Genomic DNA, 24,321 nt, shown 5'->3' on the forward strand with positions numbered 1-24,321 from the left:
TTTGTTGTTGTTGTTTAATAAAGCTGAGTTTTACATAACAATGCTAAAAAATATCCTCCTTAAGCTTTAATATAAGAGGTGATTCTTGATAAGCTCTGATGACAATAAGAAAATGAAATTTCCCACTAATACAGCTGAAAATTATCAGATTGTAGGGCATTTGTGGGCAAGGAAGATGTTCATAATGTTCAACTTCATCTTAGGAAGACTACCTTGTAGTTAACAAAGGAACTGTAGACAAAAACTAATGCCTTTGCTCTAGAGTGCTGTTTAGAGTAGCACACCTCTATTATTCAAATATAGATTAGGTCTCATATACCTAATGGTACCTCCTCAACGGGGTCTCTGACAGTTTAGTTTGGGGATGAAGTGTTGACGTAGTGAGTAAGTAGCAGTGTGTTGGGGCTCTGAAGGCACTCACAAGCCTTACTAGTCAGCCTACTTGTACATCACCTTATGTGTAGATTGTCTTAAAATAAATCAGATATTTTAGTTATGGAAATCTTGGCAATGAGTGTATATGAAACAGATGAGACAATTTAGCACCTTTTTCATAGGCAGAGATTTTAAATGAATCTTTCCTGAAACAATGACCTGTGAAACTGCTTCTGCCATCCTTTTTTTTTTTTTTTTTTTTTTTTTTTTTTTTTTTGTTGCATGAGAAATTCATACTTTCTGTTCTTTTATGCCATAAACCTTTATTTAGTCATACTACCTGACAGTTTTTTGTTGTTTATTTTCTAAAAGTAAAAGCAGGTATAATTAGTACCAGTAATTTATTCATTAAAATTAGGTATCTGAGATTAACCTAGTCACTGCGTACAGGTATTTGGTTTATTCTGGGCTGAGTATTTGACACAGGTCAGCTGAATGACTTTCAGGTATGTGTTTCTCTCTTAAATCTTTCAAATTGTAACTTTTAGATGTTTAAAAATTAGAAGAAATTCATCTCACAGATCCAGCTTTCTTGTCTTAGCTCCAAATCCTTTAAAGTCATAGCTTGACAAGATTAACAATTCTCTGTCTTAAGTCGACGTATTATTTTTGTGTGTATATTAACATTTTTCACTGTATTTTATTTACCTTCTTCCCGTTCTTGTACCACATTCAGAAAATCCTACTCTTTCATTTCTATCTGTAGTCTTTTAGATGAGTCTTTTAGAATCTACTGTCAGTGTTTACTTGGACTTTAAGGAAAAATAGGTATGTACTTTTGCCTTAGTCTCCCAGATAAAACAATTAATTTGTAAGCTCTTAGTCCATCAGTCAATAATTCAACTTTCATACTCTTCATACTACAGCAGTAATTAGATTCTACTTGCTCATTTCCATCATAGTGTTGCAATATATTAGCACTTCATGATAATTAATGGGTTTTATCTTCACAACAAGGTAGGAGGTATTATATTCTCATTTTTTGTATCACATAGGAAGGTAATGGCAAAACTTGTAATTTAATACAGATCTCATGGGGTTTCATTCACTGTCCTGTTCCCTAGATCCCTTTCCATCTGATATACCGTGGCCTGTGTCGTGTACTTCTGTTTGCACGTGTCAACTACTTGTGTCAGATCACTCTGTACAAATGATGCAGGGTGTATATTGGACAGCTGAATGGTACCACATTAATATTCCCTTTCCCAAAGGTGTTAATATTGCTTTGCCTGTTTTTCTCATTTTCTCTTCTTGTCATTTGTTCTCCACCCTTTTTACAGTTGTCTCTGCTTCACTGTTCACTCCTTTTTTCATTTCCATAATGGTCTTCATTTTATATCTAGTGATTTTGTGTCTTCTTTATAGAACCTTGCCAAATTGAATGTTTCTTTTTCCATTGGTTCTGGTAATGCAGTATGTATTTAATTGCTCCATTGCTTTATTTCATTCCTCCTTGATTCCTCCCCTATTATTTCTCTGATCTTCTCTTTTCATATTCTTTTTTTCCTACCTTAGTGCATTTTCTTCTAATATTTTTATTAATTCCTTCCCTTAAAAGATATAACAGCCTAAGGAAAAACAGACTGTACTTTTGTCATGATTTAACTGAAATGTCTAAGCATTACAAATAAACAAACATTTATTTAACATTAAAGCAGTCAAACTTCTCTGGAAGTTTACAGCACAAAGGTGTTATTCATTACACTTTAATTGGGAGCTGGCAGTTTTGTCTCCTGGCAAGTGTTGTGTTTCTACTTAACATCACTGATTTATTAGTGATTTTTTATATACAATATGATGTTAGTATTGCCATCATGATTAACAACAGTACTCTATGTGATGTTATTTTTCATGTGTAGTAGTGGTTTTTGGTTTTATGTCATGTAATTGACATAAAAGCTCTGGAATTCCCCTTGGAGTGTATGTATCTGTAGAAAAGAAAATGTGAACTGACCCTGTGATTAGGGCCAGCGTGTGGATTCCAGAACAATCCTGAGCGTACCTATGGCTGTTTAAAATATTAAAATTATTTTGGAATAATATTATAGAATTATAGAATACCCTGGGCTGGAAGGGACTCATAAATTGGACTCTCATCAAGTACAACTCCTGGCTCCACACAGGACCACTCAAAAATCAGACCATATGTCTGAGAGAGTTGTGCAGACACTGCTGTGGGGACACTGTTCCAGTCTTCAGTGGTGAGCCCCTTTCTGACAGCCAACATGAAACATCCTTACACAGTTCTATGTCATTCCCTCAGGTCATGTGGCTGTCACCAGAGAGAAATCAGTGCTTTTCCCTCCACTCCCCCTTATGAAGAAGCCATAGACTATCAGAAATACTAGATCTCCTTGAGAGTAAAATTGCATCATAAATGCTGATCTTTGTAAGTTGATAATAGCGGTAATTATGGGGAATATATATATATATATATATATATATATATATATATATATATATACACTATATATATATATATACACACACTTCTTTCTAGATTTATTTTATTTATTTATTTATTTGTTTGTTTGTTTGTTTGTTTGTTTTGAGTACCCTAATCCTTCCTGTTAAACATGGGCAACCTGTAACCCATTTTCCTTATATGTGATGTATGTCCTCATTTCAAAATGGAGAGATATTGGCATCAATCACCCCACTTGCTCCAGAAAATGCTCTTCTTATATTTTGAAAATAGAGTAATTTTTACTCCAAACTTTGTTTTCCGAAGTTGTATTTATGGCCAATGTAAATCTTGGGCAGAAGTACGCAAATAACATAATTATTTTCTAACAGATATTTTTTCTAGATTTACTTCTTCACTAGCAGAAATGATGATCATTTAAAGTCATACTGTCAGCACTGTTGGATACCTGTTCAGCCTTTGCTTAGAGGCTTATACAAGCATGTTTCTTCTCTACTAATTTATGGTGTCTTGTATTGCAAAGTAGGTTCTGAGGTTATGATTAACTTATTAAAAATGAGTCAGACAGTGAATGTCTTGCTCCAGTTTATAGGAGTTAGAGGAGGTTCTTTGGTGTATGTATACCTGGCATAAGATTAAGAAACAACGGTTCAAATGTTGGTCCGACTTCATGGTTGCTGATCCCTCTTTTATCCCCCCTTTTTTCTGCTTACATGACATCCCTGGGTGCACCCCCTGAGATGGCCATCTTCCTCAAGATATGCCCACACAAAATTCTGCTTCCTGGCCATTAAGCTACAGCTTATCTCTATCTTGTTGTTCCTGGCCTTGTCCATTTGTGTCCCTCAGACAAAGGATTTCTCAGCCTTTGACCAGAACTTGCTTGGGCTTCATCAGTCTGTGTCCTTCATCAAACACTGAGGTAGTGGTATAAAAAACAATCTCTTACAGTGAGAGAGCCAGTTTTAGTTGAAAACAAGACTGAACATACTCTGGATTAGATATCTGGTGCTTTATAGTTTTATGGCACTAGTGACCAGGAGTAAATTTAGATTTGGACTAATTTAGGCTAGGTATAATGCATATTTTGTAGTGCAATTTCATGTTAATATGACTTCTAGGTCTTTTAAAAAAGTATATATACCAATGTTTTTGCTGTGTACTTCCCTTTTTCATATCTGAAATCTGTTATTATCATTTTAACTGTGTGATTTGGATGCCATACTTTGAAAAATGAACATCTGAGCTGACAGTGAGTGCCTGGCTGACAGCAGCAGTACCAAAATTTTTGGGAATGTGTATCTTTTACCAGGTGTCATTGTGAGACCACAGGTCCTTCTATTTCAAGTTATCACAAGAAATCTCCTTATTGAAATTATAATGCTCTGTTGCCACAGGGAGCAAGTGTTCTTGCATTTTTTATTTTATTTTATTTTATTTTATTTTATTTTATTTTATTTTATTTTATTTATTTATTTTTAAGTATGCTGGTTAAAAAAAAAAAAAAAAACAAAAAAAAAACCAACTATGTCAGGCTTATATTCTTTTATTCCAATTTGCACATCTCTACTCTCCTCTCAAATGACTATATTTTCAAGGCTGCAAAGAAAAATGCATGATAATGAAATATATGGCAGCCCCAAAGCTACCTCCTACCTGTGAAACAGTTTTGAAATAATAATGGCAGGAGTGATAACTGTAGTCGTCAATGTCCTAAGAAGATGAGAATGTTCTTAAAGCGGAGAATCCTACCTGAAAGGCATATCTGCATAAAAGAGCAGATCTTGAATTCTCCGTACGGGGGTTTAATTTATGTCATATCATCAGTTTAATGGAAATTGCTTCCTTGAGGATATTTCTTTCTAATATCAGATGCATGAGTTACAACAATTGCAGTGAACATGAAGTGATCATTTGTTGAGTTTTTATAGAATTAGAAATAGCTATTTGTACTTGAGTTGTTTTTCGCCAAATTCTACTTAACAGTGTTGTGTGAGTGTTTTGACATGTCACTTTGAAATGGGCTGAATAGGAAGGGTCATATCACTTTGAGTGGGCTGAATCTGGATTTTAGCTTTAGAAACACCCATTTGGTAGGTGCTACCTGTGCTTTTTCTTCTTCAATTATCTTTTGCTTTTTGACTTGTAGTCTTTCAGAGTTTTAAAGTTGGTTTGTAAAAGGGTGTCTTACAGCTAATCTTGCAGCTCTCCTCTGTGGCATGTATTGCAAGTGATTTTACACAAATCCTACAAATTACAGTTGTCCAGACTTAAAAACTTTTGAACTTGGCTTCAGCTGACCTTTTAAGAATTTATTTTCCTTTACTGACAATTCCCTTGAGTTCTTGCAATATTTTAAAGCTGACATTATGTTTCTTCCTCTTTTTTTTTTTTCTTCTTTTTTTTCCCATTCACTTTTCTGATGTGTTTTTATTTTTTTTCTTTGATAGAACATCCTACTGAAATTCCTCTCAGCCTCTGTTCATGTCATCTTTTGATGTATTAGATTTTTAAGTTTTCACCATACTAACGCTGTTTAAAATCATATATAATTGAACAGTGTTATGGTAGTTAACTCAAATTATTATACTGTGTATAGCCTGCAAGGAAACTTTATTACCATATGTAACTCAGAGGTGAATATGTGGCTTTGTGTTTTATTTAATGTTTATTATCTGCCTAAATACAGCTGTCATGTAATTAGTAAAAAGCTGTGCTCTTATTTTATATAAGCATGAATTAATGAGTGATGTTTGTATAGTGTGTTCAGCTTCATTAGTGTTAACATGCAGAATCACAGTAAAAAAAATAGACAAAGAGGACTTCTGGAGGTCATGTAGTTCAATCTCTTTCCCAGAGCAGGGCTTTACTGTGGTTAATGTTGTTATTGACACAGAAGACTGACAAATTAAGAATAAAGAGCAACCAATTAGTACGCTGCAAGATTTACAAAATCTGGACTCTAACCACTATGACAGAAGAATGTTCTATGAAACAGGATCAGTCAATGACTTAGCAAAACATGGCAAAGACAGTTGCATCAGATGAAAAAAAAAAAAAAAAAAAAAAAAAAATCCAGTTAATTAAATATTCACATTCAGCGGGCATTATAACTAATTCCTGATGAAGCATTAAGATGATTTAATAGATCTTATCCTTAAGGGATGTTATCTTTAATCAGATGTAGAGATAGTAAGAGACCAGCAGTGTAATTTATTTCAACAAGAGTACCCTGTAATTTGCATGTTGTATGAAAAATCTAAATTATCCAGAATGCATTTTCATCTTGGAATTGCAAATGGTGGGTAGGTATTCTGCAGGACCTTAATACATAATCTGTATGTTTGTTTCCTTTAGTAATGTTACTTCTGTTGTTACTATAAGTACTCCAATGGGATCTAAATACAGTGATTTGAAGGAGGCCATGAATTTTAAAAGATTTTTTTTTTTTAAAGTAATTCTATCTTTTATGATTGGCTTGAAATATTTAAATCAGTTAAATTAAGATGTGCTCTAATTTTAACATGACCACTTAATCCTCAATGTGACTAATGTCATCATCTTATCCAGTCAAGTTACTGTAAAAGTCGTTGTTGAAGTAGACACTTGCTTCCAGTACCTTAGGAGCTGACAGTAAAAACACTCATAGGGACCATCCTGGTCTTAAACCCCCTTTTTTTCCCCAAGTCATCACCCTTTATAGAAAAGAACCTGGTGAACTTGAGAGGTTCATGTGGGAGCATACATAGTGACCGCTGAACTCAAGAAGAAGCTGTGCTACCCATGAGGGATGTGGAGACGTGCTTCTTTAACAATGACATAAAAGGGAAGACTAAAGAAACTTCTAAGTAGGTGGTGGCTAATGATTTAGTAAGGAAGGGATTCTAAGTGCCTTCTTTGCATCAGTCTGCTAGGTCCCTAAGCCTGGTAACAGAGTTGTGAGTTAGAAGATATTCCCATAATGGAAGAATATAACTTTAGGAAGCATTTACAGAAGTCAGGGGCTGATGAAACAATGCTGGTGTTATTGTAAGGCAGCTCTCCTTCATCCTTAAAACCTGGTGAGAATTGGAAGAGGTTCTTCATAATTGCTTTTTATGTCCTTAGGAATGTATATTTCATTTTGCCTACCTTTGTAGCTAAGGAAAATACTGGAGATGGAATATATGAATCTTTACATGTTGATGTCACAGTAGTCTCTATTTATCTTTGAGGTGAATGTCAGCTGTAATCTGTAACAATGAGGGAAAAAAAATCACAAAACTTTAAATTATATTTTGATTATCAAATAAGAAATCAATGTTTCAACATGTATTTCTAACTCAATAAAATATTGTGTCAGTTTTAGAAAAGAAAATGTGATTGCATAGGTCACTTTAAGATAATCTCTGTTAATTGATAAAATATTAATGTGATTTGAGATTTTCAGTCCTTATCCCAATACCTGTTCTCACTTTGCTATCCTTAACTTGTTAGGACACTTTCAGAATTGTGTCTCTGCCATCACAGGCATGTATATAGCAGATTGCTTGATTTGGGCTCATGGCTATGAGCAGGTGATCTCCCTGAACTCAGTATCAGAAGCAGACCAACTCAATCAGATAGTACTTTCAGTATTTAATCAAGCATCTAGGAGATGATAGAGTGGTCATGGCTGATGGAATGGAATGGCAAGTTTTGTCTGCTTAAGCCTAGCTTTGAATGTTTATCTTCAGGTTTTTGTTCCTGATCTTCAGTTCATAATGAACCAATGCTTGTAAACTAAAAGAAAATAAAATAGTATAAAGTCCAGTCATCTTCCTATTGTAATAATGATGATACTAAGTAACTCAGTGCTTTGAAAAAGCATCAGGATACGTTTAATTGCAGTGAAATGGGAATTAAACTGTATCTGAGTTTTACAACCTGTTTTGTTTCATTCTCATTTAATGACAGTTTGCTTTTCTAGATACATTTTTCAATAGTACTTTGTAGCATAAAGCTTCCAGTTACTATATGAACATAACATAGTTTAAGTTCACAAAGCCCTTGAGAGAGCAGTTGCATTATTTCAAGTATGTTTTGGTTTATGAAATTATAGTATAAATGTCCCCGTAAATGGAAAGTAACCTCCAGTTTATTTTGGATCATACCATAAGTAGGCAAGATAAAAATAAAAACAACAAACAAACAAACAAAATATGTATAGAAGAATCCACTTTATCCAAATCTTACCAGTGACATCAATTTCTCTTAGTTCTGATAGTGCAGACACAAGAAAAAATATTTATTGGGGGAAAAATAAAAATAAAATAAAAAAATAAATAGCCAAAACTTGCACACATGCGAACTGAAGAAGAAATGGATTTTATCTTCCTCACAAAGGAGTAGGCGTCTGGAGATTCATTGCAGGGAAATCATTAAGATATTTTGCTGACTGTCAGTGGTGGGTAACAATGTAATTCAATAAGTGAAGACCAGATTTAAATAGATAGAAAATTAATCTTCAGCCACCATCTCATGTGGGAATTATCTGTGCCAATATTGATTGTGTTTCAGTTCCTGACTTGAGAGAGAAATTGGTTGAAGTTGAATTTTAATTACATTCATACACTAGATTACATTCCTTGAAAATAGGTGTTTTGCTATTTTCCTGAAAGCAAAGTTTAGAAGGTTATTAAGAATTAAACAACCGCTTCAGCAATCCAGGCAAACTCTTCATAGAAATGCCAGACTTAAATAATGAATAATGCTGGGGTTTTCCTTTTCATCATTCCTTTTATTCTCTCTCTCTCTTTTTTTTTTTTCTTTCTTTTTTTTTTTTCCCCCCCTCTCCTCTAATAGAGATGTAGTTTTCTTGTAATTCATGTAGTTGCCAACTGAAAACTAAGTAACTTTCTGTAAAAGAATCCACTACAAGCCATCAATTTGCCTGTAACACTTCCGATGCTCGCCTGTTCTGTCCAGATCTCAGTTCCTCAGTGATCCTCAGTTCAAAAAAGACAGGGAGCTCCTAGAAAATGTCCAGTGGCTTCAGTTCTGTAAGTCTGTGTACCATTACAAGTGTGGAAAGTAGACTTTGTATTTGAATATTTAAGGTTTTCTAGTATATTACACAAAACCTTTCTATTTCATTGAAGTTCAGTCAAATGTTGGTAGTAAACTTTAAGTTTCTTCCATAGAACATTAGTTATGGAAGAGACTGAAGGCTCAGTTTCATTCTATTATTCAGAATGGCACCGAGCACTGATAAAAATTAATGTTCAAATACTTTAGGAATTCTAATTTAAAAATATATACTCCAGTGTAAAAATTGCTATGCAGAACCCTGTAGTACAGATCTGATGGTTCACCCACTTTCTGTCTTAATGTGCTCTTGTCCTCTCAAGTGTCAATTATAGAAAATTTATTTTAAAAATCGTATGACATCCACTCATTGTGATATTTTATTGTAATAGTATTCCTTCAGTGTTTTTTGTTGGGTTTTGTGTGCGTAGCTTCTTTTCTTTTCTTTTCTTTTCTTTTCTTTTCTTTTCTTTTCTTTTCTTTTCTTTTCTTTTCTTTGCTTTGCTTTTCTTTGCTTTTCTTTGCTTTTCTTTGCTTTTCTTTGCTTTTCTTTGCTTTTCTTTTCTTTCCTTTCCTTTCCTTTCCTTTCCTTTCCTTTCCTTTCCTTTCCTTTCCTTTCCTTTCCTTTCCTTTCCTTTCCTTTCCTTTCCTTTCCTTTCCTTTCCTTTCCTTTCCTTTCCTTTCCTTTCCTTTCCTTTCCTTTCCTTTCCTTTCCTTTCCTTTCCTTTCTTTCTTTTCTTTCTTTTCTTTCTTTTCTTCTTTTTTCTTTTTCTCTTTCTTCCTTTTTTTTTTTTTTTTTTTTTTTTTTAAATGAAATATTCTGTGTAGGCTTCATGTTGCATAGTATCCCAGTTCTCGGTTACAGATATATAGCTATTACTGATACCAGCTCCAGTTTACTTCAGAGTAAGCTGTAGTGATATTACCTCTGGTGGAGTTAAGCGAGTAGCATACTGAATTGAGGTGTTTTGGATTGCATTGAACAAGTATTTCCCTTTCTTCTGATTCATTTTCCAAAACTTAAACATGACTTTCTGAGGAGAACTGAAATGAAGAAGTATGATTGTTAGAATCATAGAATTACTCAGGTTGGAAAAGACCTCAAAGATCATCAAGCCCACCCACAGCCTAACCATAGTACCCTAACTCTATCAACCTTCTGCTAAATCATATCTCCGAGCACCACATTTAAACAGCTCTTAAACACATTCAGGGACTGTGACTCAACCACCTCCCTGGGGAGCCTATTCCAGTGCTTAACTACCCTTTCTTTAAAGAAGTGTTTCCTTATTGGAAGTACATAGAGAATAGCTTCAGCACATGGTGTACCTGAATCATCAGACCAATGCTTCTTTTTCAGCACTGTTTTTTTAACTATAATGCATTTTTAAAAAGTGATGACTCTGAAGTATTAAAAATATCCATATAATTGCTTATAACTGCTGTACTAAGTAATCATTTAGTATCCTAGTTGATTCATTATTAATTAAAGTGGCAATCTGCTTATGCCATGGAGACTCCTGTTCCATCTGTAGCTGAGCCTGGTGAAGACAATAGCAGCTCCCTTTTGATTTTCACTACCTCCTTGGTTTTCATGCAGTTTTTCATCTGAACTAAAAACAAAGCTCTGCTTCACAAAACTTTTAAATCCTAATCTAAATACCTGAGTGGATTGCAAGGGAAGAAGCAGCAGTGGGGAAGGTAAGAGAGGATAGAAAACTGAGGCAGGCAAAGCTCCATTTCCTTTCTCCATCTTACATATGCATCACTGTTTCTCAGAAACCTATTTATGAGTTGTGCATTACTGGTATCATCTTTTAAGGTATTTGATTTACAGTGTTATTAAAAAAAAAATCAAGAGAAACAGTATTTATATTTAAAATTCAGTACAAATTATTACAAGTAATAAAAGGATAACATAAGTACCTAACATCATGCAATTAGCTATGTAAGATGCTAGACTTTTCTTTTTTGCAGCTTTTAGTTCTACTGAGTTCCGCTGATAACTTGTAACTCATATTGAATTATACACAAGTATGTCTGGACATGGAGCAAATAAGTATTTTATACAGTAATGCAAAATTTTAGCTATAGAGTCTGTGAGTCTTTTATGTAAAAGGCGGAATTGTTTTAGCATTCTTTGTAATATTTTGTACTCTACATGTCTTCTTTTAAAAAGCCTGAAAAGAATGACACTGAATCTGGCAGCCAGAGGATCAGACCAGTATTTGAAGAAGATCCTGTTTTCCGACGGCAAACGTCTTACCAACATGCAGCAGTTCACATACCAACTGATATTTATGAAGGCTGTAAGTAGCACATGCACAAACTGATTTTACTGTATTAAGCTTATAACTTATGTCCCATTCTTCAAAGCAAATAAATTACAAATCGGTTATTCATTTCTATTTTTAGTTCCTTTAATGATGCTTCAAATATTTGTTCTATTAGGTATATAATTTATCTTATGTATTAGCTGGAGATTTCATTAGAGACCATTATGGAAGGATCTGAATTTCCAAAATAGAACTGGTGATGAATCAAAACCTCCTATGATATTCTCCTATGTACTCCTACATACTCCTATATTCTGATTTTCTTATCCATTCTTTCTGTGTGCTGCATACATATTTAATATAAAGAATTATTGACAGATCTTTACATTGTTTTGGACTCAGGCAGATATAATTACTGAAATCATTTTTTAGTTTTCCCAAGAACATACATGGTTCAAGAAAATAACATCCTTTGCAAGATGTAAGTACTTATCTTGCATGCAGTGCATTTCCAGAATTGCAGTAGCAAGACTAGTGAAGAATTTGCGAATTTGCATAAATTCTTTCCAAATTTTGTTTAAAGATCAAATAAATATACACACAAATTGCTGAGGATATTTTTAATTGCAACAGTATCTCAACATTTGATACTTAAATTGTCTTCCAGGATGACAATTTTTTTTTTTTTTTTTTTTGGGGGGGGGCACAAGACACAGTCTGTGTGTCTGTTCATCATAAAGATAAAATCATTATTCATTAAGAAGACATTTTGGCATTCAAAATGGCTACATAATTTTAAAAATAATTATGGAAAAAAATAAAATATTATCCATATTTTTGAGTTCTTTGTTTAGGGCAATAATTTTATGTATGCAGCCTTTCTCCTTTTCTGAAATCTCATCAAGAAGAGAGACCTTGAAGTGACCTGAGCTCTTTAAAATTCATGTTGACCATTCAGTGTGGCTTATATAAATGACAGAAGGATGAAAATGGAAATGTCAGTATGATGAGGAAAAGAATCATCATAGCTGATACTCTTATATGGTGTGCTTGAATGACAGACATAGAGGATTACTCTAGGATTGTGGCTTTAATAACTAAAGTGCATCTAAGTGGCAGGATCACAGAGAAGAGATAGGCCATTTCCTTTTATTTTCAGTTGACAGGTATTAATAGCAGGAAGTTAAATTCTTACAGAAACTTGTCTGTAATCATGAGGTTTTTTTTTTTAATTTTTTTTTTTTAAACACCATGTGAAATTTAGCCATTAAATATTTAGTTGTTGTGTGGAATTTAACTTTTAGATAGTAACCCTAAGAACACTTATGTGCATATAGAATACTAGGTAGTATTACTCTACAAACCCTTAACAAAAAAATGAAAATGGGCTATGATTTCCATATGAAGAGTGCAACTTCAGTATGTAACAAAATTATATCCAAAGTTCTAAATGTGAATTTCTTTACAGAGGTAGCAGCATACATGGATCACGAAAAAAGAGTGATTCTAGGGTCTGACTGTCATGTTAAAAAACCTGCAAACACCTAAAAAAAAGTGTGCTTTTTATATCAATAGATACAACATTTTTACCATTTTTATTTTCCAGTGAGTGAGTCACCGTGAGTGACTGGAATATAGCCATAAAAGAAAAGTCTTTTAAAACTATTGTTTAATTTTATTTTCATAAGCAATTATTTCTGCAAGCAAATTTTATGACCCTAGACAGAGTTAACATATCTTGAACACTTTTGTGATTTTTCTTCTTGCTTACCTTTAGGTAAACTATCATTTCTTTGATAGAAATTTAAGTGCCCACAGTAGTAGGTAACAGCTGTACGTTTTGAGAATTGTTTGTACATTTTAAAAGTGGCTTGTAATACAGCTTCAGTTCTTTGGCTACTTCACAGTCTTCTAGTAAGCATCTGTACAACGTGTATTACAATAAATCCTTTCCTTCCCCTTCCCCTTCTCCTTCTTCCCCTTCCCCTTCTTCCCCTTCCCCTTCTTCCCCTTCCCCTTCTTCCCCTTCCCCTTCTTCCCCTTCCCCTTCTTCCCCTTCCCCTTCTTCCCCTTCCCCTTCTTCCCTTTCCCCTTCTTCCCCTTCCCCTTCCCCTTCCCCTTCCCCTTCTCCTTCCCCTTCCCCTTCCCCTTCCCCTTCCCTTCCCTTTCCTTTCCTTCTTTCCATTTGTTTTCTTTCCTTTTGTTTTCCTTTCTTTTTTTTTTTTTTATTTTTAACTGCATAACATTAAACAGTTTATTTAAAAAAAAAAGTGAAAAAAAATATTTTTTTTTTTTCTGATAAATTTACCACTATCATCATCATTCTGTGTAGCTGACTTTCACCGTATAATTCTTAACTAAAAAACATGATATATATCCAGAATCATCATGAACATTATAGAAGGTCGAGAAATTCCAGCGTCTGTTAGGCTGCTTGGCTGAGTAATAAATGTTTATGCTCTGTATACTGCCAAAATCTATTTTGGAAGCCAGATGATTACTGCTGCTCCTCAGATCTCTTTCCATTGCTTCTGCAATATTTTTCTCTTATGTACAGCTTGGAATAGCAATTAGTATTGAATCCCCTTGTACTAAGAGGGGAAATTTGGCACTGCAGTTTGTTCTTCTCGTAAAAATAGCTAACAGATACATTTCAATTTAAAATAAAGACTGCAAAGCAGAACACTCCGAATATCAGTGATCTTTGTTGGAAATATTTTTTTAAAAAGTAATGAACAAAACATTTTTAACAAAGATTTTGAGAGAGCAGTTGTTCTTCTGTGTGGAATTCCCTATTGCAGAAACCAGTGCAAAGATTCATGATGTCATAAATCTGACTTAACTTTAAAAAATAGGTTGATGTCTGTGTGTTACCTGTGCTTTGTTTTTGTCCTCTTGGAAGGAAAAAATGCACCTCAGCCCTTTTGTCATCTATGTTACCTGACAGATGGCTGTGGGAATGTGGGAGATGGCAGTTTTGTTCTCAAAGCTCCTATACAATGAGGAATGGTAATCAAGAGGTCATTTTGGCTATTTGTAACTGTAAATTCACAGCCTGTGCAAGTTTTTTAGGATTCAACAGAATCTTTGTATAATCATTATTTCAAAATTGTGTCCAGAGAACCATAATGGAGTGTGGAGATAAATATTTGTAATATTTGCAAGCTCATAGTGAATGTAAACTTTATATGTGTTTCAGCCTTTGACAAATAAGTAGATATGATGAAGTAAGCTGACTATCAGAAAAGATGTGCTAAATTGCTTGAAGTAGTTGAAGTCTAGAAAGAAAATGCAAATTTGGTCTAAGAACTTTATGGAAAAAAATGAAAGTGTTTGTCTAAAGGACCTTAAAACATTATTTAACCAGAAACATGAGAGGATTTGGAGTATATTTCAGTACACAACCAATCTCTGCTCATTAATAATTTTAGAAACTACTTGGTTTTATTTTAACTAACAGATGAGTTTAGTAGACTGATTATCATCTGAATGGTGGAAGATTCTCCCATAGGAAATATGTTTCTCAGCAATATAAAGAAATGTCTGATATTTATAAAATCCATAATTTAATTCTTCCTCACATTTTAGAAGTGTATCTACCATAATTGCATCACATATGCTACCATCTTATTCAGAATTGAACTTATTAATAATGGTTTTAAAGGAGTATCACCCTGGCAAACAATGCATTCCGTTCTAGGGTTGGGTTAGGAAGTTGTATAGTCAAAGGGATTTACAAGAAACAGTTTTAATGTAGACATGTGGATTTGAACATCTTTATTGGAAATGGCTTTACCTGATGTAGCTTTGCCTGACTTTGTCCTTTCTACCATGTAAATTCATTTCCAGCTACAATTATTCAGAAGGAATTTGTATAACTTAATCATAAAGTATTTATCCGGCAAATAATGAATCTGTTTTGTTGTTGTTGTTTGTTTTTCATTAATGATAGATATTTTGTGAAGTTTTGATACTGTAGTTTGAGCACCGGTGATTCTACTTGTTTAAAGTAGTACTTAAAAAATTATTACTACTCAGCTCATAATTTTCCAATTCCTGCTCTATGCATATGTGTTAACTGGAGAATAAATTACATATTCTACTTGCATCATGAAGATATATTACATCAGTTTGAAATTCAGGGTATATAACTTCTTACATGTTGTATACTATACAGATATTGTAGATTTTTTTTCCATGACAAAGCTTGTTTTACACTGAATTAGATATTATTATTTCTCTGTCTGACACTAGATCTTGTAAGGTTACTGTTTCTATCAATAATAACACATTGGCTTTCTTTATTTTCCATCTTGTCTTCCCTGGGATCTCTTCATTTGCTAATGTCTACTTCCCTGATTTCCCTCTTTTGTAGGCAATTCAGCCTTAGAAATTATTTAGATCTTTTACATTTGTACAGACTTCCTTTTTAAAATGATGTCTAGTGCTGAGTCAATTGCAATGTTTACTTATAATACATATCTGTTGTAAACAGAAGATCCTAAATTGCAGCTCACAAAACCTATCTGTAAAATACCCATTTATTTTCATGATCTTCCCACACCATTTATCTCTACTTTATTTTGATGGATAAGATTAAAAATTACTTCCTATTTACTGCATGTAAATGCCTGCTGACTGGTAGTTTAGTGATCTTCAGTTATACTGTCAGATTAGGTACTCCCCATACTGATCCTTTTAAGCCCGAAAAACAGATATTTTTATAACTGATGTATGATGCAATCTTCAGGTCTTTGTAGTTACTCAATCTTCTGTCCTATTAAAAAGCCTTAACTCATAAACCTTTAGATTTTTTCTGTTCACGCAAATCTGAAGGGTATTTTTGTTTGTTTGTTTGTTTTGTTGTTTTTTTTTATTAAATTTATATACTTATTTATTTCTGAAAGATGTATTTGTTTGTTTGTTTTTCCCATGGGTTCTGATTTCCTGACTGTCTTTTCTTCTTCTCAAGTTTGCATTTCCTCCATTATTTTATTTATTTTTTCTTGCATATGGCTTACAATTATTGTACTCAATTGATAGTGTTGATTCGGGATTTTTCAGCATTCTTTCTGTTTTTTTTTTCTTTCTATTCCTGGAGTCAATATGTCCCTCTGCTTATTCTCACATTTTAAGATTGGTTTTTATTTATTTATTTTTTAACTGTTAAGCATCTTATTCAGAACTTACTCTTCTTATCCTCTTGTTGAACAAACATCTCCATATCTTCAGTTTTCTCTCCTCTGACTTAATTTATCACTGGTAGGATTTCAGTATTTTTTTCTGTCTACTTCACTTGTTATTTTTCATACCCCCGTTGGGTAATATTTCATATATGAAAGGTTCTTCAGGATAGTAGACATCTTGCAGCCTTGATGTCCTGTCATCTTTACTGTGTCCTATCTCCCTGGAGTCTCCTCTCACACTGCCTCATTAACCAGTACAGTTCTCCCTCTTTTTCCCTTTGCTTTCCTCTGAAGAAAAAAAGTAGAACAGCTTACAGACTTTCCAAATTGTCCTCCTCCTGGCACCTCCTTTCCTTCTTTTTTTGTTGTTCTTTAATAATTGGTTATTTTCCAAGATATAAATCTTTTGAAAATAAATGTTGAAAATTTATAATGAATATTCCTTTCTGTCTTTTGTATATAAATATTCAACAAGTTTGCCTCCTAAGGATTATTCTCAATAAAACAATGTATTGGTAAAATGTGGATCATTGAGTAGTGTGTATCTTGTAGTTGAAAAGCTGTGTATGTGTTGAATTATGTTTGTGCTTGAAGTACCAGTTTGTTGAGTTCATTGGCTTTTTTAGCAGGAGTTCTTAGGTTGTATGCACCATTTCACTGAGACAATCGTCTGCCCATTCTGCTGCAGCCATCCTGTTTGCCAGGCATCTGCCAATTAAAAACTGTTTTCCTACCTATACAAAACTATTTAAGCTATGCATCTGTTTCATAATGAGTCTTGGTCTTTTTCCTCCATCAAGATTATAATATTAGTTAACTGTAATAAACATACATATATATCTCCTTGCAAATTAATATTTAGATTTCATGCTGTTTATTTTAAAAATATAGTTCTATGCTATTAGGGGCATGTCTTAAAAATAATTACCTGTATCAGTATTCCTTCTTTCATTGTAATTTATTCATGTTTCAAGCCATTTGTGGTCCTAAGAGAAATTGACCGTCCGTTATGTTATCTGTTTATCACTAAAAGCACTCTGGTCCATTCAGGGTCAGCACCTTTATGTTCTAGAAGAAATATGAACAGTTGCTGACTATGGGAAATATAGTGAGAAGTGGGGAAAAATGCTTGGACCTTGGCCTTGTCAATTGACAGCTGAAAATCAAAAGTGCACTTGTGTAGCTCATTGTGATGTGTATAGCAAGTGACAGATCAGTCAGAGACAGTGTCAGAGCCGAAGGAAGTAAGATAATGAAATAGTAAATTAGAAAAGGTTGAAATCAATGCTGACGATTTTAAAAATAAAAAAGTCATATCAAATGTGGCAAATGGAATAAATAACAATTGTGAATACAATATGGCAAGCACACTGATACTTCACAACAGAAGTGTGTTTGCAGAGGTGCATAGTAGAGTTTTCTGAATTCTAAAGGTCTGAAGAGAGTGTTCTGTCAGTTGATGTCTTGCGTTATGCACCCAGGAAGATGAAAAAAGATCTTTATAAGCAGTGCTATATCAAAAATGTTTGAAATTATTAATTTTCCTCTGATTTTTTTAATGGAAGTTTAGCAGAAACAAACAGAATTATATGAACCTTGTTCACATTCTAAACAGGTCCAGATAGTAGAAAATAAAGAATGCAAGAAGAAAGTAGCTACTGAACTGGGAGAGTAAATTTTGAGTTTCCTAGTCATTTTTCTTCCAACAATGAAAGGAAAGTTGGTTGTTATTTTGCTTTATTTGAAATGTATATCTCAGAAATGAGTGTCTTACTATGTATCTGATTAAATTACTTACACAGTCAGCCCAGCCAGAACAAATATGTATATTTGTGCATTATTTGCTTGACCAGGTTCTCTTTGTTCCAATTTTGAAAAAGGGAAAATTAAATGGGAAAAATGAAAATGGTTGAGTTTGGAACGGGGAATTTTTTTATAGTTTATTAGAGTAAATTTTCCAAGCTGATGTTTCTTTTTTCACTTTGATTTGTTTTTGATGATTTTTTGTTTTAACTTTACCTTCTTTGTGAGTTCTTGAAAATGTTGAATCCCAACATTATGTCTGCTATCAACAAGCCACATGAAGTTGAAGGGTCCCTGCTCCTCTCTATTTTCTATCATTAAAATGATAGTGATAGGCCATATTTTGTGAAAGCCTATCATTGAGAAGTTATCTGACAACCAGGTAGTATCTCATCTGAGGTTAAATACTTCCTGTACAGGAATTATTAGTTACTTGGTTAAGAATTTTGGGAAAGCTTAAGGTGTCCATGTTGCTTAAAACAAATTGGATGTTGATTATCTGTAGATTTCTGGGTGGACAGACTGTGAAACTGACTGTAGTGAGTCTTGATTGCCTACAGAAAGCCTCTCTGCTGTGTTGTTTTTGTTTGGTTAGGGTTTTTTGTTGTTGTTTTCCTGAGGATTTGCTCAGAAAGCAGTGATTTGCTGTACAGAGGTGTCTGATACTAGGCTGATCTAATAGAAAGTCATTGGATAATGGCCTCTTGGCACTATCTTAACTGCAGGGCAAAATGGAAAAACGTATTTTCCAGATTGAGACATTGATTTAGTAACAGCTTGCTGTTCCTGCAATTACTGGAATAGAAGTTAGCATTTTCCGCTCCTTGAACAAACTTGATGTGTTATACCAGAGCAAGTTATACAGTCTAGCAGCTTCACATAGCTAAAACCTGTTCAAATAAAAACTAACAAAAAAACCAAAAAAAAACAAAAACAAAAAAAAAAACACAACAACTTGTTATCCAAAATACGTACCACAATTAGAGGAAACTTGAAATCACAATCAATCTTGTTGAGGGAGAGTTTCTTTTTTAATCTTTTTATTTTTCTAACACACAGGGGAAAGGCACACTCTGGATATTAGAAAATTGATTTGTTTCCTCGTGATTGCTCCATTCCATGCTTATCATTATTTTTAGCTGCTATATTATCTTTCATAGAAGGTAGCCTGTTTTCTTTACTTCACCCTTTTTTATCCACTCGAAACACAGGTCTACATTATGCTAACTGATGCAAGACCTCTGAAAGGCTGAATATTCGCTTACACTTAATAATGCAGACAGAGAGTTAGGATTTTGTACTGAAGGCACTGCAAAATGTGTTCTGAAAACATGATCTAATGACAAATTTATTTTCTTCATTAGAAAATCAACAACAAAAACAACAACAAAACACAACAACATATATTAAGAGAATATTTATGAAAATCTTTGTAACACTTACATTGTAAGCTGGATTTTGGTGTTGCATATGAACAAGAAAAATCAAAGTATTTTTGGGGGGAGAGGGCCTCAGTTTTTTATTTGGAAATGGAACATGCTTTTTCTCTCTTTAAATTGGAGACATTTATGGCTAACACTATCAAAAAGTTCAAAAAAGGGGACCAGGAAAATAGTGGAAAGTTTGTGTGATTCAGATTGAAAACATGCAATCAATCTGCCAGTTACTTAGCAATGAACCAAGAAGAATTCTTCAAAAGCACTTTGGAGTGTGGGTTTGTCTCCACTTCATAAATTGGTAATGGGATCTGAAGTATCAGAAACCTTATTGTTTTCATCTTATGCAAGATTCTGAATGATTTCTCTCCTGGTGGTGTTTTGATACCTGGCCTGACAAAACCTCTTTTGATCTACAGCGTTATTTGAGACATTAGTATCTCAGAGAAATACACAGGAAGAGCAGGAAAAAAAGCTGAAATCTGGTTTTAGCTAATTTATAAAATCAATTAAGAAGTGAGATGAATAGCATTCAATAGCATACTGTCACTGCTGAGTATCTCCAGATTTACTCTTTGGTTATAACAGGTAAGATGTAAAACATATATGTAAACATATATGTATATATATTTAAAGAATCTGTCAGAATATGCTGTTTAAGTTGCATAAAAATTCTGGGAGCCTCCGGTGGCGCAGTGGTAGGAATGCCGCTTGCAACACCAGAGACCCGGGTTTGAATCCCCCTGTGGCGCAAGTGGTAGAAGTGCCGCTCTGCTACACAGGAGGCTCGAATCCCAGGGGTTGGACTCGGTGATCTCTAAGGTCCCTTCCAACCCGCACCAGACTGTGATACCATGAAATAAATCGACAAAAGTAGGATGTTTCCTTACAAGATAAGAAAAGGCTCCCGTACTTGCTTATCTTTTCACAGAAATCTCCTTGATTTGTAAAGTGTGTTTGTAAAGGTAATGATAAATGCATTAGTCAAGTTCTCTATGAAGCCCGGATTGACTCTTAATTTAACTATGCATATCCCTTTCATAGCATGCATAAAAGAGAATACTTCTCTAATAGCCTCTTTCTACACACTCATTCAAATTACTGTAGAGAACTCATTACGTATTGAAACAAAACTTGAAGAATCTTAACAAGGCAGCAAACACACAGCACAGAGTTAGAAATTTCCTCCAGCAATTACAGTAAAAAATAAATATGTATGTATATGTATTTTTAAAGAGAATGAAGTGGCTGTTTTAAATCTGACATCATATTGCACTAATATTAAAAAACAAAACAAAACAAAACAAAAACAAAAAAAAAAAAACCTTTCATATTCTACTGCAGTATTACTGTGCATAGTCCTGTAGTTATCAGTTATGCAGTGTTGTTCATCATGAAGAGAGTATTCCTGTCCTGAATGCATTAATGAAAGCATTTTGTATTTCCATTTGTTATTGTTGTTTTCTTCTTGTTTTTAAAAAGCATAACAAAGTCAGCTTTTTTTTTAGATGGTACTGATGTCTGAGGTTGTGATAATAAACTTCAAGGAAGGAAACAGTACATCATATTAATAAAATATATGAATCCAAAGACTGATTACCATTAATGGAAAACTTTTTTTTTAATTCTTGTAAGGAGGAAAAATACATTTCCATCTCCCATTAAACAGAGGAAAAACCTTAAATGAATTGGATTACTATGTGTATCTGGAGCAACTGTTAGAAGTCTGTATGTTGTTCTTGGACATAATTTTGCTCAGGCATTAGGTCATTAGACCAAACACCACAGTGAATGGAATACAAATAAAGAGAGGATTTGCTTAGAAATTATATACCTAGTATTTTTAATATTTCATGTTGTTGAGATACTTTTTGTTACAATTCAAAAACAAGAGAACCTTGAATTTTCCTAATTTACTTAGGGTTATTTTACTGAGTTGATTAAGTATAAAGAAGAGCCTTATTTGAAGCTATTGTTTAGGTAGCCTGAATGTCTACCAATTTATACTGAAAAATTAGTTCCTGCTATTTCTACAAAAAAAATGAATAATCTTTTTATTGCTATTTGGTCAATAATTATTGATCGCATAGTTGTACAGCATAATCATTGAGTGCTACTGGTGCTACTGTGAATAAAGGTATAAATAGATACTGCAGATTTATTTTTTATTTTTATTTTTTTTTCATTCCAATATTTCTAGGAAGGTAAAGAAGCAAAGGAGACAATTTTCTATAGACACAATTCTCTTCAAGCCTCAGTTTCTTTCTCATCTGCACCCCTGTTCCTGGTATCCTGTTCAATCTAGGTTATCTGGATGGTGTCACCTTCATTTCCTTGTTCACCACCTGAAACAGAAATTCTAAATACTATTTCAGTGAAGCTGATTCATTATTTCCTGACAAAACTTTAAGTTCATTAGGTCAACTGTCTTTCTTGATTTCCTTATTTTGTTTCATTTTGTTTCTTCTGATGTTTTAAAATAATGTGGTTTAACTCAGCAGGCAGCTAAGTATCATGCAACTGTTCACTCACCCTTGAAGTAGAATGGGGGGGCAATTAGAAAAAAAGGTAAAACTCATGAGTTTAGATAAAAACTATTTTATAAGCCAGAAAAGGGAAGTAAAGCAATAATAATGATAAAAGAACATACATAACAGCGGTGCGTAATGCCGTTGTTCACAGTGCAATGACCAACACTCAGTTATTTCCTACACTGGCAGATTCCTGGATCAGCTCCCCATTGTTCATCATGGCACCATATGGCATATGCCTTTAGTCACCTGTCCTGATTCAATCTCCTCCAAGCTCCTTGTGCACCCCCAGCTCCCTTGCTGGCAGGACAGAACAAGAAACTGGAATGTCCTTGGCTCTGTGTGAGCACTACTCAGAAACAACTAAAAGTTTGCTATCAACATTCTCATCTGAAATTCAAAACACATCACCAAACCAGTTACTAGGAAGAAAATTAATTCTATCCCAGCCAAAAGCAAGACACATAAAATGAATTATTTTGTGATTATCCTCTCCTGAAATCATTCCTACAAGAAGCAATTTTGCAGAACTCAAGTGCATCTTTCAGGAGGCAGCTTCCTCCCTACATTCAAGCTATGCTATGTTTAGTGAGTGATATGGTTCCTAGTTACTCTGACCATTAAGCAAAGTCTGTCTTCTGACTGAAAATAACTGAATCTTCTCATTAGCTTTAGATTTCGTGGAAGAAGGACATGGAACATACCAGTCCAATGAAAGTGTAATTTTTACTGTTTCCTGTTTCTTTTATATGGAGTTCAATCTCACATATGAGATTAAGTGCTTTTAACAGACCTTAGAAATTTCCATCTGTGGCTTTTCAAAAAAATAAAATGTACTGGTTTAAATATATGTATATTTTTCTCCAGAGATACAGTACCACAATACAGCTTCACATTATTTTGCTCTAGTCATAAATGTTCTGTTGTGTGTGATCCACAGAGAGTTTGATTCCTTCTTTTTTTACCAGCTGGTTTAATTCTTCCAGGATTTGTCCCAAATGCTGTAATTTTTACACAGATTTAAATCTTTATCCTTTAGCAGAATTGATGTATAGATGCTAATGTCCTGGTTGGTGCTTCAATGTGCTTCTCTTGAACACTGCTGTGTTTCTCTCCTTTATTCAGTTGTGTTTATACACAAAGCATAGTGGTAGGACAAGTGGTTTTGCATCTTCTCCCTTCTAGATGAAAGCTTTCACCAACTTTGACCTTACTTACATCACTATTTCCTTGGAAAGTCCTGAACTCTTTACTTGTGCACAATCATGTATATGGTTTCAATGTTTATTGTGCTCAGACACCAGTGACAGTTTTCTGGACCATTTTTATTTACTATAGACAAGAAGATTCCTTTCTGACAATTACTTGTTCCCCCACTTCTTAAAACTGCTTTATTACTTGAACACTCTTTTGATCTGTGAGAAGGAGGTCTAAGATGAATTATTAATATCCTCATGAAAAACAAAGAGTAACCGCTCTCTCTGTCTTTTGGAATCTTCTTCAACACTGTATATCTTGGTTCCCAGGAGACAATACCTGTCTGATTTCTGGTACTTTACTTATCAGAAACTGGTCTGTTTTCCTTACTACTGTTTTCCTAAAGGCTCCTTGTTTTGCTAGTGTGATTTTCTCGTCTTCTATCTCACCACTCTTTCAACTAAATGTGCATCATCCTGACATCTCTTTCTCAAATACTGAAAGAAATATTGTCTAAGACAGTCTCTGAGGAATATATATAGGGATATATGCACCTTTTGAATTGGCAGCCAGTTTCACTTTTGTTTCTATCATTTGCCTTGGATTGTTTTTTTGTTTGTATCTTTGAAGACATTAAATTTATTCTGCAGCTTTTTCACTAGCTAGTCTTTCTATGCATTGTTGGATTTTTTTCTTTTTTTTTTTTTTTTGGCATTTACCTTCATCCGCTGTTTGCCCATGCATCACTCAGGTCTTTGCTCCAGTACAAGCAGTCTTATGTCGAGAGTCATTCTTACTACCTTCCATCATCCCCTCAGATTTCTGCTTGACATTTGTTGCTGTTCTCGCTGAAACTTCCAGTCTTTAGTTTTTTCTCAGCCAGGAGTTCTCACTTGGTACCATCTGTAGAGGTAACACAGATGTGTTATTTCTATCAGAAACAAATTTCTGAAGCATATATACTGCAAAATTCCTTCTCTGGCCTCT

The 24,321-nt window shown here is 33.9% G+C and overlaps 1 protein-coding gene across 12 annotated transcripts in view; it reads left to right on the forward strand.

Annotated features, from left to right (window-relative positions):
* The window catches only part of CACNA2D1 (calcium voltage-gated channel auxiliary subunit alpha2delta 1), a 326,739-nt gene that overhangs the window by 200,406 nt on the left and 102,012 nt on the right, over positions 1–24,321 (forward strand). For all 12 annotated transcript variants that reach the window (XM_015878850.3, XM_032442202.2, XM_015879288.3 and 9 more), the window contains exon 6: positions 11,085–11,214. In XM_015878850.3, the coding sequence (XP_015734336.1) occupies positions 11,085–11,214 (130 nt within the window). The remainder of the gene's footprint in view (positions 1–11,084; positions 11,215–24,321) is intronic.

Source organism: Coturnix japonica, chromosome 1 (genome assembly GCF_054131305.1).
Source record: "Coturnix japonica strain WE chromosome 1, WE-NBRP24, whole genome shotgun sequence".
Taxonomy (NCBI): Eukaryota; Metazoa; Chordata; class Aves; order Galliformes; family Phasianidae; genus Coturnix; species Coturnix japonica.